A 14419-nucleotide genomic window follows, 5' to 3' on the forward strand; every position below is an offset into this window, starting at 1 on the left:
CTTCATCACTACAGTACGCCTGCAACTCGGAGTGCGCTTAGCAACACATTCAGAAATCAGAAAGAGTAAGTACATATTTACATATTTAAAGGTCCCATGACATGGGGTTATTATATTATTTTATAATGTTTCCTGGGTTGCCCTTATAATGTTAGTATGTTTTTTAGATCAAAAATAGTCATAATTTAGAAATAAAAGGCATTTTTCCTAGCCCAGTTTTAGCCTCTGATTTGAACGCTCTGTTTGAAGGGGCGTGTCTGTGTGAGACTTCAGTTTAACCGCCCACTGCTGTGATTGGCTGACATGCTTGCATATGAAATAGCTACTTATTACATGTGAAACTCTCTCGAATACTTTTACTACAGTTATTATACGTTTTTACTATTACAGCTATCGAGATTAACAAATCGTCAGAAGTTTTTAAAGTATTTAGATCTATTCCCATCACATAAAATGTTGCCGTGATGAGCATTGCGCAAGCAGATGACAGTCTGTTGTTGATCGCGAGAATGAAGATCTTATCATTGCAACGCAGTTTCTGCACTCTCTCTGCTTTCACCAATAAAAACACGATGATGTAAATACAGTAAGAGCTTCATGTGCAGTGTAACGTGCGTCATTGATTTCATAACGAGTTTGGCAAGTGTCCAGATAAACTCGATCGCGCTGTGTCCATGAGAAAATGAGCTAGGAAGTAACGTTAGGAACGCGCGCGCGCGATTCCTACAAAGATTGTTCCTTGATCGCTTTATGTTTTTAAGTTAATTTATTCACAATTTAAATACGATTATTTTCATCCTACTAAAAGAAACGATGTGAAGTTGATATTTTAGTCACTGCTTGACTTACTGAGGCATAAACAGCAGTATTGAACGATTTGAGAGAAAGATTACCTGTCTGAACTTGAACAATTACACATCAGAAAGTGTTGCTTGGTAACGTTAGCTCGATCGATTTATTTCCAGACGTTCGTCGAGGCCAGCTCTGTATTATTGGCCCAAGTTGAGGAAACAGTCGTCGGTGAAATGTTTGCCGCAGACATGCAAAACTTTGGGGAGTTGTGTCGGCGCATTTCCAGAGGAAATGAAATGAATCCACTGGTTCTTCTGGGGCTTGGATGAAGGAACTAAAAAAAGGCTTCGGTGTTCATTTGTACATCCAATTATTGAGCCATTATTATGCTTCGCTCGCTCAAAAGCCATGATATCTCCCGTGGACAAACTAAAATCGCGCATGCGTTCCTACTTCCTAGCTCATTTTCTCATGGACTGGAAATATTCTCTGGGCGGGCAAAGCAGAGAAAGGGGAGGTAACATTTCCTCCGTATGACGTCATACGGAGGAGATTCAAGATCAGCCCGATTGAGTTTCCACTTTCTCAAAGGCAGAGAAAGAGAGCAAAAGCTCGATTTACACCGATTGAAATTTCTAGAAATTTGGGGACCATATAAAGGCTAGGGGAACTCATATTAATGTTAAAAAACCTCAAAAAGTGAAAATTTCATGTCATGGGACCTTTAAGTAATATGGAAAACATGTCGATTTTACTGGTTTTCTAAGGCCAAATTAGAACCTGGAATTGATATTTTTCCCGCAGTGGTGAATGAGAAGAGCCATTAATATTATTAATAAACTATTGTTTTCTAAGTCGGCTAAAAACATCTCCATCTCCGCTGTTAAGCAGATGCGCTTTTAGAGAGAAATGCTCCTTTCATACGCATTTCATAATCAGAATGTATTAGCTTTCGATTCGAATTTGTTCGTTTTAAAGTGGACATTTAAGCTTTATTTAGTTTCTTATTTATTTAATTATATATTTAGCTTCAGTTCTCGCGCTCCAGTTCACGGAGATCATGAAAGTGCGCCTGATTGTTTTATTTTATTTTACAAAAGCACAACGTTTTCTTGTTATTGTGAGTTTACACAAATAAAAGTTGCGGATAATGTATTATTATTTTCTGTATGACCAGAAATGATAAAAGTATTTTAAGTTGTTTCCACTGTTGATAGGAAAATGCAAGTGTTCGCGTCCGCGGCTCCGTGCCACGCGCTCCACACTCCACACCACAAACCGTTGGATATGCGTCAAAATCTTGTGTTTATTTGTGATAATCTTAGCACTGTATTATTATTGTCTAACCCGTATTCAGTCGCCTACTGAGATGAGTAAAAATCGACTGAATACGTTGAAATAAAATGTCTTTGTATAAGCAACATATTAAACTGCAAATTAACATTTATGCCCTAATATATATTATAAAAGACGATATGTTACAGACGAAATATGAAAGACAACATTTCGTTTTGGATAGATTATAAAGTTTTTACTGCCACATCAAAACCTAATTTACAAGGTGCAAACAAAATCTTAAAAGGTCAATATAAGCCTTCTCTTTAAATTATTTTTGTGCTTTATTAGTGACAAATTTGGGGAGAGGATAGCCTACATAATCCAAAACTTTCTGAAAATACGAATGAGAATTAACTGCACAATTACTAGAAATGTTTACCTTGGATATTATACAATTTGTAAGCATACACAGTTTGTGGAAAAATTCACTTTTTTTTCAAGATGTTTCCAACTCTGAACCAATTCTGTAGTAATATATATATATGTATGTGTGTGTATATGTGTATATATATATATATATATATGTGTGTGTGTGTGTGTGTGTGTGTGTGTATATATATATATATATATATATATATATATATATGTGTGTGTGTGTGTGTGTGTGTATGTGTGTGTATGTATATATATATATATATATATATATATATATGTGTGTGTGTGTGTGTGTGTGTGTGTGTGTGTGTATGTATATATATATATATATATATATATATATATGTGTGTGTGTGTGTGTGTGTGTTGTCTTTGCATCTTGTGGCTCAGTGACACCTATGAATTGCTCATTAGTATGCAGCATTAGCAGTTCTTTGTCTTCTCCAGGTGGGAATGAGGACATTATTCATGACCTTGTTGGATCATTCACGCCCACCTGCATATCGCCTTTCCAAACAAAAAGTGTCTTACAAAATTTAAATCAATCTATTGTTTAATGTGAACGATTAGCCCGGATGATTTTCAGATCATTTTGAAGTAAACACTTTAGCCGACAAGATCCATTAGTCAAAAGTATTGTGGGAATATGTGAAGTTGGTCGTTTGTGGTCTTATATCAGAACATTTAAGTTTGAGTTTTTTGAATAACCACGCATAAATAATATTCTCTCAAAAATGCAAACATGTACATACATGTTACTCACATATTATGATAGCCATGTTCATGCTAAATAGAGTGTAATTACACCTTTGCCATTAACATGTTTATAAGCAACTGAAAAAAATACAAATATCAGGTCATGTCAAAACATCTCAAGGACCCCAAAAACACCTTGGTCCCCAGAGGGTTAAGCAGGTTTGATCAGGTTAAGCAGGTTTGAGGAGGTTTGATCAGATTTGTGCAGGTTTGAGCAGGTTTGATCAGGTTTGAGCAGGTTTGAGCAGGTTTGATCAGGTTAAGCAGGTTTGATCAGGTTTGATCAGGTTTGAGCAGGTTTAAGCAGGTTTGAGCAGGTCTGATCAGGTTAAGCAGGTTTGAGCAGGTTTGATCAGGTTTGATCAGGTTTGATCAGGATTAAGCAGATTTGAGCAGGTTAAGCAGGTTTGAGCAGGTTTAAGCAGGTTTGATCAGGTTAAGCAGGTTTGATCAGGTTTGTGCAGGTTTGAGCAGGTTTAAGCAGGTTTGATCAGGTTAAGCAGGTTTGAGGAGGTTTGATCAGGTTAAGCAGGTTTGATCAGGTTTGATCAGGATTAAGCAGGTTTGAGCAGGTTAAGCAGGTTTGAGCAGGTTAAGCAGGTTTGAGCAGGTTAAGCAGGTTTGAGCAGGTTTAAGCAGGTTTGTGCAGGTTTGATCAGGTTAAGCAGGTTTGAGGAGGTTTGATCAGGTTTGTGCAGGTTTAAGCAGGTTTAAGCAGGTTTAAGCAGGTTTGATCAGGTTTGTGCAGGTTTGATCAGGTTTGTGCAGGTTTGATTAGATTTGATCAGGATTAAGCAGGTTTGTGCAGGTTTGATCAGGTTTAATCAGGATTAAGCAGGTTTGAGCAGGTTTGATCAGGTTAAGCAGGTTTGTGCAGGTTTGATCAGGATTAAGCAGGTTTGAGCAGGTTTGATCAGGATTAAGCAGGTTTGATCAGAATTAAGCAGGTTTGATCAGGTTTGTTCAGGTTTGATCAGGTTTGATCAGAATTAAGCAGGTTTGATCAGAATTAAGCAGGTTTGATCAGGTTTGATCAGAATTAAGCAGGTTTGATCAGAATTAAGCAGGTTTGATCAGGATTAAGCAGGTTTGAGCAGGTTTGAGCAGGTTTGATCAGGTTAAGCAGGTTTGATCAGGTTTGAGCATGCAGGTTTGAGCAGGTTTGATCAGGATTAAGCAGGTTTGAGCAGGTTTGAGCAGGTTTGATCAGGTTTGAGCAGGTTTGATCAGGATTAAGCAGGTTTGAGCAGGTTTGAGCAGGTTTGAGCAGGTTTGAGCAGGTTTGAGCAGGTTTGATCAGGTTAAGCAGGTTTGATCAGGATTAAGCAGGTTTGAGCAGGTTTGATCAGGATTAAGCAGGTTTGATCAGGTTTGAGCATGCAGGTTTGAGCAGGTTTGATCAGGATTAAGCAGGTTTGATCAGGTTTGAACAGGTTTGATCAGGCTTTCTCAGAGCAGGTGTGGAGAGGTTGAGATGTTGCTCTGATCCTGTATATCTGTGATCTCAGGCTGTTCTCTGCTCATCGCCTGGGCCGCGCTGTACAGATGCACTCTGGACGTGATGGTGTGGAACGTGGTGTTCCTGCTGGTCAACTTCATGCACTTCTTCTTTCTGCTTTATAAACGCAGACCGGTGAGTTCAGGCTGGATATCACACACTCTTCTTTATCCTGTCACATTATATTGATTAATAAATTAGGTATTATTCGAAAGCTTTAACCCTCAGTATTCATCCTGTTAACACTGTTTTGAAAAAAATGATTTATAAATTTTTAATATCAGTTTACATTACCAAATATTCCTTTTGCCATTAATTGTAATAATCCAGTGAAATTGTGTATGCACAAGCAGATATAAAAAGATATAAAGTTATTTATAAAGATATAAATGACTGGCTTAAAACCATTTTTTTATTCGTGAAATTCTAACGTGTCTAAGACTTTGCACAGTACTGTATTTTGTATAAAGTAATAGCCTATATGTTTAATACGGTACATTTTCGAATATGTCACCGTTAATGGAAAGCATTAGAGGTGTGTGATATATATTGTCTTTGATAGTACTGTAATTATTGTTTAACGATGTCTGACATTAGTGAGAGTGCATGCTTTCACTGTCGTTAGAATTACTCCACAGTTCCAGATATACAGGGATTTCCCCAATGAGATAAAAAATGTATCCGCCTCAAGTTTTTAATACGTATTTTTTTAATTTATGTGCATCATGGCGTTTCCATCCCGTATTTTTTTAATGCTATATACCAAAATGCTCATAAAAACCCAGACAGCAACATAGTGTCGCCAGATCCGGCCCGTGTCGAATCCACGTCGTGCACCAGATGTGGGAATGTTGCTGTCTGGGAATATGTGGATAGAAACAGAGCTAATGTCTCTCTTCATGAGTGCAAATTGCAACTTCTGTGCTAGATAGTGGCTGGATAGTAATATATTTATAATATAACAATATATTGTGTCATTATATATTACAAAAATGCATCAATATGTATCGTGGATAGTGACAATATGTATTGTACTCTACACCCAAAATGAAAGTTTTCAGAGTTTTAGTGTCAGTACTACATTAAACTACTATATATAATGTTGAATATAATGTATAATAATACAATGGGGGAATATTTGTGGGTCCTGATAATGCCAAATGTCTGATGTTACCAGTAAAAAGTGGCCGACATTATATTAAATATATCTAGTCAGAGTTCAAGCATGTCCGTCTAACATAATTCTGTGTTGTCTGTTGGTGTCTGATAATTCTGTTTTCAGCTTCAGGATCATGAATATTGTTATTCTGGTGTCTCTATTGTCCTGCATTGGGTTTCCAGCACCAAGTCCAAGACTATTCATTTACACAGACAATGTAATATCAAATTTAGCATTGTAATCAACAGTACATTTTTTGTTAACCTTTTATCATATGTCTTGGAGTATGGCAATAATATGGTGTCGTGAGTTCAGTGTCGAGATATGCATGGAATCGTGACGTGAGGGGATCGTAGAGCTCTACTGGATAGTCATGTTCCCTGTGGATTCATTCTGCTAAACTCAACATGTTCGTCTGTGCTGTTTAACTCCAGATTAAGATCGACCGGGAGCTGAAGTCGGTGTACAAGCGCATGTTCGAGCCGCTACACGTACGAGAAGCTCTGTTTCAGAGACTCACCGGCCAGTTCTGCACCATCCAGACCCTGAAGAAGAGCCAGATCTACGCAGCCGAAGACAAGACGTCTGTGGACGAGCGGCTCAGCATTCTCCTCAAGGGGAAGTACGTGCTTTACGCCACTGCGAGTGTAGATTATAATACTGTGTGTTGCATGACTTATGACCACGTTTCATACTCGACACAGGATGAAGGTTTCGTACCGCGGTCATTTCTTGCATAATATTTACACCAATGCCTTCATCGACTCTCCGGAGTTCAGGTCGACTCAGCTGAACAGGGGTGAGAGGTTTCAGGTAAGAGTGATATTTAAACATAATATTCATTGAATATGTGCTTCTTGTTATTACCACAGCATTTGGCATAGTTACAGGCAAACCAAACACTATTCAGACACCATGATATCGTTTTTGATATGTCTCTACTAGTGTGTGCAGGACACTATAGTTATTTTCTGTAAGTGAGGAGAGCAGAATAAAGTAAACTGTGAGATATTATTGTCATGAATTGCGTGGAAGCAAAGGCGGTAGTCGGATCTAAATGCAAGTAGTAGACTTTAATAACTCAGAACAGGAAAAAACAAGGAACCGGAACGTACATACATGCAATAACTGACCAGGAACAAGAGAGAACACAGAGTTTAACAACTTAACTCAGAGAACAACGAGAGGGACCATACAAACTAACATGGCAACACCTGAAACAAGGGAACTACTAATTAACACGACTAGGGATAACAGAATACAATTAACAAGGCAGAGAAACAAGGTACAAACTGAATGAAAAAAACGAAGACAGTGAAACCACAAACCAGAAACATGACACAAACACCGTTACAATTATACCCAGATATTCTTCTCCACACAGGGACTACCAGTGACATTTATACACATCTGAGAGCAGAAATGATTGACACTTTGAGCTGGTCATAATGAAGCATTGCTTGGTCACTGGTGGAGCTAAACTGGTATTATCTAATTGTGTAGTTAAATTTAACAGCTGACAGATATTCAACATAATTCATGTGTGTGTGTGTGTGTGTGTGTGTGTGTGTGTGTGTGTGTGTGTGTGTGTGTGTGTGTGTGTGTGTGTGACAGTCTAACAGAAGGATGGACAAAACCTGTGTGTGTGTGTGTGTTTGTGTGTGTGTGTGTGTGTGTGTGTGTGTGTGTGTGTGACAGTCTAACAGAAGGATGGACAAAACCTGTCAAATATCAACTGAGTTCATAACTCTGAGTTCTTGTCATGTTTTATTACCGTTTTCTGAACTGTAGCGAATAAACTGTGATTATGTGAGAAATGTTGAAGGTGTCTGAATAAATTTGGTTTGAATCTACTATATATCAATATTGCATTATATATGTACTGTAAAAGAACCCAGACAGCAACATAGTGTCGGCCCAGATCCGGCCCACATCTGGTATGCGTGGGATCCACATGTTCCTGATGTGGACCGACACTATGTTGCTGTCTGGGAAGGACGATGTCACATTCCTGACATTTCTGGGGCCTCATTTATAAAACTTTGCGTAGGATTTGCATCAGAAGTGGCGTACGGATGAAACATAGGACGTGCGTACGCACAGAAATATTCAGATTTATAAAACCGTGCGCACGCACATCCTACGCAGTTTTCCCTTAATAAATCACAATCAATTCTAAATGTAGCGCAGCTTTTGCGGCTTTATGTCACGCCCATAGTTGCCCATCTCCCTAATTGTCTATTTATCTGTCTATCTAATTGCATCTATAACTGCTCCGCCAGATGAGAATATCAGTTTTGTACATTATTTTGTTCTGTTTACCATATTATTTATGAGGATGCACTGTAAAAAAACTGCGCTGTAAAATAACAGTAATCTACTGGCAGCTGTGGTTGCCAGCAAAGTACTGTTAATTTACAGCCCTCTACCGTTATTATACAGCTCTCCTTTTTTACAGCATGTTACTGTAAAAATACAATGGAAGGTAACTTGTATCATTTGGGAAACCGATTGCTTCAAACAGTTCAAGTTTAACAACGAGTATTTAAACTGATAGTATTGTGAACTTCATTTGAGTCCACTGAAAATGAATATCTTTTAATATAATACTGCAAACATCTAATGTGTAATCGTGAATTAATTAAAAACATGACATTAACTAAAATCTTTGCAGTTAGCATTTAGCGAACAGTAGCACACATGTATGTGCTAAAGTATTTAGCAACGAGATTGTCACTGCATCAGCAACTACACAGTTCCTGCGTTTAAATAAAGCACCGGGCAGCATAACATCAGTGTTAGTCTGTTCATCTTTGACTGAAGCACAGGCTCTACTCTCCAGCACAATGGTGACCCACAAAACTCATTAATTAAACTAACAGATCTCTCCTGTATCATCTTGTGCAAAACACATAAAACACTTCAGTTTAATATTTACTCTCTTTATCAGTTATTGACTTCGCAAAACTTTTTTCTATGAACTTTTACTAATATTTCAGTGAAATTAACTTATTTTGTTTAGTAAACCTGACTGTTAAATTTTACAGAATATTGCTGTTTTTCCTTGATTTTACGGTAATCTACTGGCAGCTGTGGTTGCCAGTAAAATGCTGTTTTTCTACAGTTTTATGCTGTAAATTAATTTACAGTTGATTACCGTTAAATTACACTTCACTCTGTTTTTTTTTATTTGACACATTTAACCCTTTAAACCCCACTGCAAAATCTTCAGTTTTAAATGAACACTTGTATGTCCACACTACAGGGTGTTGGAGTAACACTAAGGCCACATTTACACATAGCCGGGTATTTAGAGAAACGAATATTTCTCCCCCTCCGTTTTCAATAATAACATCGTGCACACAACCCGCATAAATACGCCGTCGAGCGCCTTTATAACTATGCTAAACCTATGGGCGGCAGTGTAGGGAGAAGGATAAAGCCATGCAAGCCAATCAGAATCCTCAGAATCGACAAGAGAGAACCTAAAACCCCGTTTCTCCCAGTTGACACGACAACATATAACCGGCGTTTTCAGAAATCTCCACTTTGGCCGGAGTTTTTAGAAATGATCGTTTTCTGGGATAAAAACGGCGTTTTCGTGTAAATGACAGGCCAAAACGCAGAGAAATATCTGCGTTTTCCCATCGTGTAAACGGGGCCTGAAGCAGTGTTGAAGTTAATTATATAATTCAGTGATTAATTAACTGATGATTGAGCATTAGTGATGAACACCTGACAAGGACAGAGAAACAACAAGAAGATAAAAAAGTGAAACACAAGAACTACAACTTACTTCAGCCACAGAAGACATGAAATCTCTGAAGATCTCAGCAGAGAAGGATTAAACAACTCTAAAAAATAGCATTACCAGCTTCACTTATTATTAACCAGATTGACTTAATTATTTTTTTCATACGTCTACTGAAATTCCTATTGAGAATTAACAGAGGTTTAGATGTTGTTTTGTTTCATTTGACATTACCATTATGGAGATCAGTGTTTGCTTTAGTTGGGCTCCTGACCCTTGACTTTAACTTTAGTTTTTATTTGGCTGCTTTAACTGTGTATGTATAAAACACATTTGTTGTGGCAGAAGCAAAGCCAACAACACTGAGATCAGGTGTTACTGGTTATGTTTTGAATATTACGTCATCACATAATGTTTGTCTCTCTGATCTCAATCAGTATCTAATTACTTATCAAAAATGTGTTTTTTAACACAGTTTAATTTAATATTACTACACTGTGAAACTAACGCAAAAGACAAAGCAGTGCTATGCAATCGGTTGTGAAGGATTTTTAAACTCATAATTCATAAAAAAATGTTGAACTATGGTTTCTGTTAGACAAACACAGACATCAAGAATCAGCCAATGAATCTCAACAATGGTGACAATCAACAAAAAAGATAACATAAAATCTGAACATCACAGAATACGCTACTAAAAGTCAATACAAAACCAACAGCAAAAATAAAAGCAAAAAGTACAAATTAAAGAAAATAACCAGACAATTCAGCTGCATAATTTATTCATGCTGCAATGCATGCTGGGAGTGGTGGCAGATTTTTTTGTACTATGCTGGTACCCAACATGCATTGCAGCATAAAACTTCTGATTGTCACCATTGTTGAGATTCATACTCCGATTCTTGATGTCTGTATGTGTGTCTAGCTGATCTGAAAATTCAAAATGTTCTTAGTATAAACTTTTTAAAATCCGTCATATTTTCTAAATGCCAAATTTCAGAAAAATATCATTCTGTAAAATCACAATAACACCAAAATCAAAAATATAAAACATCAATAATATTATTAGACAACAAATGAGATGAATTGGGCCACTATATGATGATTGAGACCATTATCAAACAGCCATAATCATATGATACTGTATTCTTTCAGTTTTTTCGCCATAGCAAATGTATTTTTAAGACACAGCCACCGCAGCCAAAGAAAAACTAATGTTCAAAGGTCAAGAGCCCAACTAAAGCAAACACTGATCACCATCATGGTAACATCAAATGAAAATAAAATGACATTAAACCTCTGCCACCTTTCAATAAGTCCTTCTGTAGATGTAAATAAAGTCAGGTTAGTAATAAGTGAATCTGGTAATGCTTTTTGTGGAGTTGTTTAAAGGGTAACTAAACCCCTGGTCAGAGCCTGACTCCACCCACTGGCAATATTTGAAAAATGCTGGAAAAGTGGGCAGAGCCCAACGGACGAACCGAGGGCGGGGCTGAGCGGGTGATTGACAGACCCGCAGTGACGCAGTGATTGACAGCTGCTGTCAGACTCGCTAAGATGGAGAGTGACTGGAGTGACGCAAGTAGCTTTGCAACAGAGCGGTCATTTAAAGTCGAGGACTTTTCTCCCCCATCTTCCCCTGAAGTGGAGGAATTGTCTGTGGACACAGAGCTAAAAGCAAATCAATTCGAGCCGCTAGCTCAAACTGCGGTGTCGCATCGCATTAACTCCCGCATCGCGATCGGCATCCGACGATGCTAGCGAAGCAGCCGGGCAAGAGAGAATGGGTCCAGTATCTGAGTGGATTATTATTACTATTGACCTCCGTTAAGTATATTTTGCCGCTATGTGAAAAAAAATATCCAGCAAAACGCGCCGGCGGTGGTGGAGTCCATGCAGGAAGAGCAGCGTTTGGCACACAAGTGCATGTAAACACTGGCGCCTAATTTCCAAGTCTGGTGGAAAGTTATGCAGTCCAGCAGTGCTGTTGCAACCGGCAACACTACACCTATACCAGCCTAACCACTATACTAAATACAGATAAAGCTGATGCTAAAAATCTACACTATTCTAACTGATGCAATACTATGCTACTAACTAACTATGCTAAATAACTACCTAGGCTACACGAAATAATCTAAATAACTATATAAATGCTATGCTAACTAGATGCTAAAATACGCAATCCTGATCGTTTTCAATACTCGTAATTCCAATTTCCAACTCCTGACTAGCTACAGTGGTTTTGACGGAACCAGATGCTTTATACTAGGGGCTGCCAGGGGCGTGGCAGAGTAGCGTCACAGAGTACCCTATGTCAGAGAGTACCCCTACTTCAGGAGATTCCGTTTAACCTGAAGAGGGCAGCACTCAGACGTTTTTACACCATATATTTAAAAATTAAAACACTTTATACTCAAATGTTAAAAAAAGTACTCGAATCAATGAACAGCATTTATGAAGCTCCATTCTTACAGATCATTAACTAAAAAAAGTTGGTTTAGTGTTTAGTTACCCTTTAATCCTCCTCTGCTAAGATCTTTTGCTAAGATTTTTTTGTTCCTCTTGTTCTGATAGAGGAGTGATTCTGATAGTTAACAGCAGGTGTTCCTCAGTGTCTCAATTAACATAGAAAATTAACTGAATTAACTATGAAATTATTCACTCAGTCAAGTAGACTGTATTAGTGAACTAGGCAATAGTGAATGAGGGTATAGGGTGTGATTTTGGAACACAGCCTCTTAGTGTCGACTTTGAGCGCTGTTAATTCACAGTATATTCCTGTAGGCTAGTTTCTCGAAAACGACAAATATCACCCAGAAGGCTTTTTTTTTACGGTATATTACTGTTTTAATGAAAAACAGTATGTTACTGTAAAATTTGGCCGTTTTTTTACTGAATTTTTTTACAGTGTGCCAATATTATTGCAGAACATATTTCACTTTTCTTTTTGCAAATATGTGTTAATTTGCATTTCTGTTGTAATTTTCGTTTGATTTTGTTTGTTTCACACTGCAGATCGAGAACGGGTGTTCGTGTAAGCTGTTAATTGTAAGACTTGCTTTGTGAAGTCTTCATGTTATTTATGAGAGGCAGTATTGCCATTTCTTTTACACAACGGTCTACAGTTTCACACACTTTCACGTGTTTCTTCCATCGCCGACGGTGTCGCCATTTCTCATTTCACACGTTTTTGTGCGTACACCTGGGTCAGAGCTTGGGTGGAGGACCGCACATTTTCCCGTGAAGTTTGCTTTTTATAAATACCAATTATTGCGTAGAGAGCGGCGTACGCCTTCTTTTGTGCGTACGCAACGTTTATAAATGAGGCCCCTGGTCATTTTGAGGAAGAGCAAACTAATACCAGGGTTCGTACAGAGACTGTAAAATAAAATTCCAGGACTCTCAAGGACTTTTCAAGCACTACTTTTTTGGTTTTGCAGGACAGATCAGAGATCTCACTTGTTAAATAATATCTTTATTATCTTTCAAATTCTGAAAAAAGGTAAATGGATAAATAAAAATAAACGCATAAAACAAAATGGCACAAATAAAGTGCAGCACAAGCAATAACAGTGGGAACTTTAACCATTGAAAGGGCACTATGACAAAGATATTGCTTTATTATTCAAACTGATTTTTTTCTCATGAATATATGATTGACCTGAAGAATAAAAGCTGTATCACTTGGATATTTATGAGCAATATCACACTCATAATCATGCGAAATGGCTCTATATCAATATCAGACGGGTTGCAGCGTTAATTTAGTGTGAAAAGATTGTTTTATCAATAAAATGAAACACTAATTTCACATATATTTTCTTTGAATAACTCAAGCACTTTTCAAGTACCTTTTTTATAAATATAGCTGTTTTCAAGGGTTTTCCAAGACTTCAATTTCAAAAAGTCAAATTCAAACACTTAAGCACCTTGCACGAACCCTGTACACACTCTTTATAATGATCACGTGACTATCCAGGTGACGATCAGTGCTGAGGAGAACTGCAAGCTCCTGTGCTGGTCGAGGGAGCGTCTGACGTACTTTCTGGAGTCCGAGTCGTTCCTGAACGAGGTTTTCCGCTACCTCATCGGCAAAGACATCACCAACAAGCTCTACTCGCTCAATGACCCAACGCTGAGCGACAAGGTTATACAGATGTTTTTAAATGTTTTTTAAAGAAGTAAAAAATACAGTAAAAATTTTACAATAGTAAAACAGCTGTTTTCAATGTGAATATACAGTAAAGTGTAATTTATTCCTGTGATCAAAGCTGAATTTTCAGCATCATTACTCCAGTCTTCAGTGTCACATGATCCTCCAGAAATCAGTATATTATGATGATTTGATGCTCAAGAAACATTTATGATCAATTATTGAGTGCAATCACACCAGCTGCTCGTTATATACCCGCGCTGCGAGGATGAACAGCTAATGCAAATGATTGCACGCCAATGTGTATTGGCTTGTTTTAAGTTTCACTCGAAGTAGATTGGCCTCTCTAGCGAGATTCCTATTCGTCGGTCTCGACGTGGCGTTGACTGACCGACCGAAGAGGAATCTCGCTAGAGAGGCCAATCTACTTCGAGTGAAACTTAAAGGGACAATAAGTATCTTTTTAGGTATTTTATTATCTAAAATAAATATTTGTATTCATAAATATGTCCTCAATGGTGTACAAATACCTCGGCCAATTATCTGACTTATCCTTATAAATGAAGAATTTATTATCTTTATATACATGGGACG

General features: G+C 37.7%; 1 protein-coding gene across 2 annotated transcripts in view; it reads left to right on the plus strand.

The window, feature by feature from the left end:
- Positions 1–14419, plus strand: part of popdc1 (popeye domain cAMP effector 1) — a gene marked incomplete at its 5' end in the record, with an annotated part of 43945 nt that overhangs the window by 7714 nt on the left and 21812 nt on the right. For both annotated transcript variants that reach the window (XM_079625520.1, XM_079625519.1), the window contains 4 exons: positions 4770–4894; positions 6353–6540; positions 6623–6731; positions 13652–13819. In XM_079625520.1, coding sequence (XP_079481646.1) covers positions 4770–4894; positions 6353–6540; positions 6623–6731; positions 13652–13819 — 590 coding nt within the window. The remainder of the gene's footprint in view (positions 1–4769; positions 4895–6352; positions 6541–6622; positions 6732–13651; positions 13820–14419) is intronic.

This window comes from Phoxinus phoxinus (genome assembly GCF_949152265.1).
Source record: "Phoxinus phoxinus genome assembly, chromosome: 10".
NCBI classification, from domain to species: Eukaryota; Metazoa; Chordata; class Actinopteri; order Cypriniformes; family Leuciscidae; genus Phoxinus; species Phoxinus phoxinus.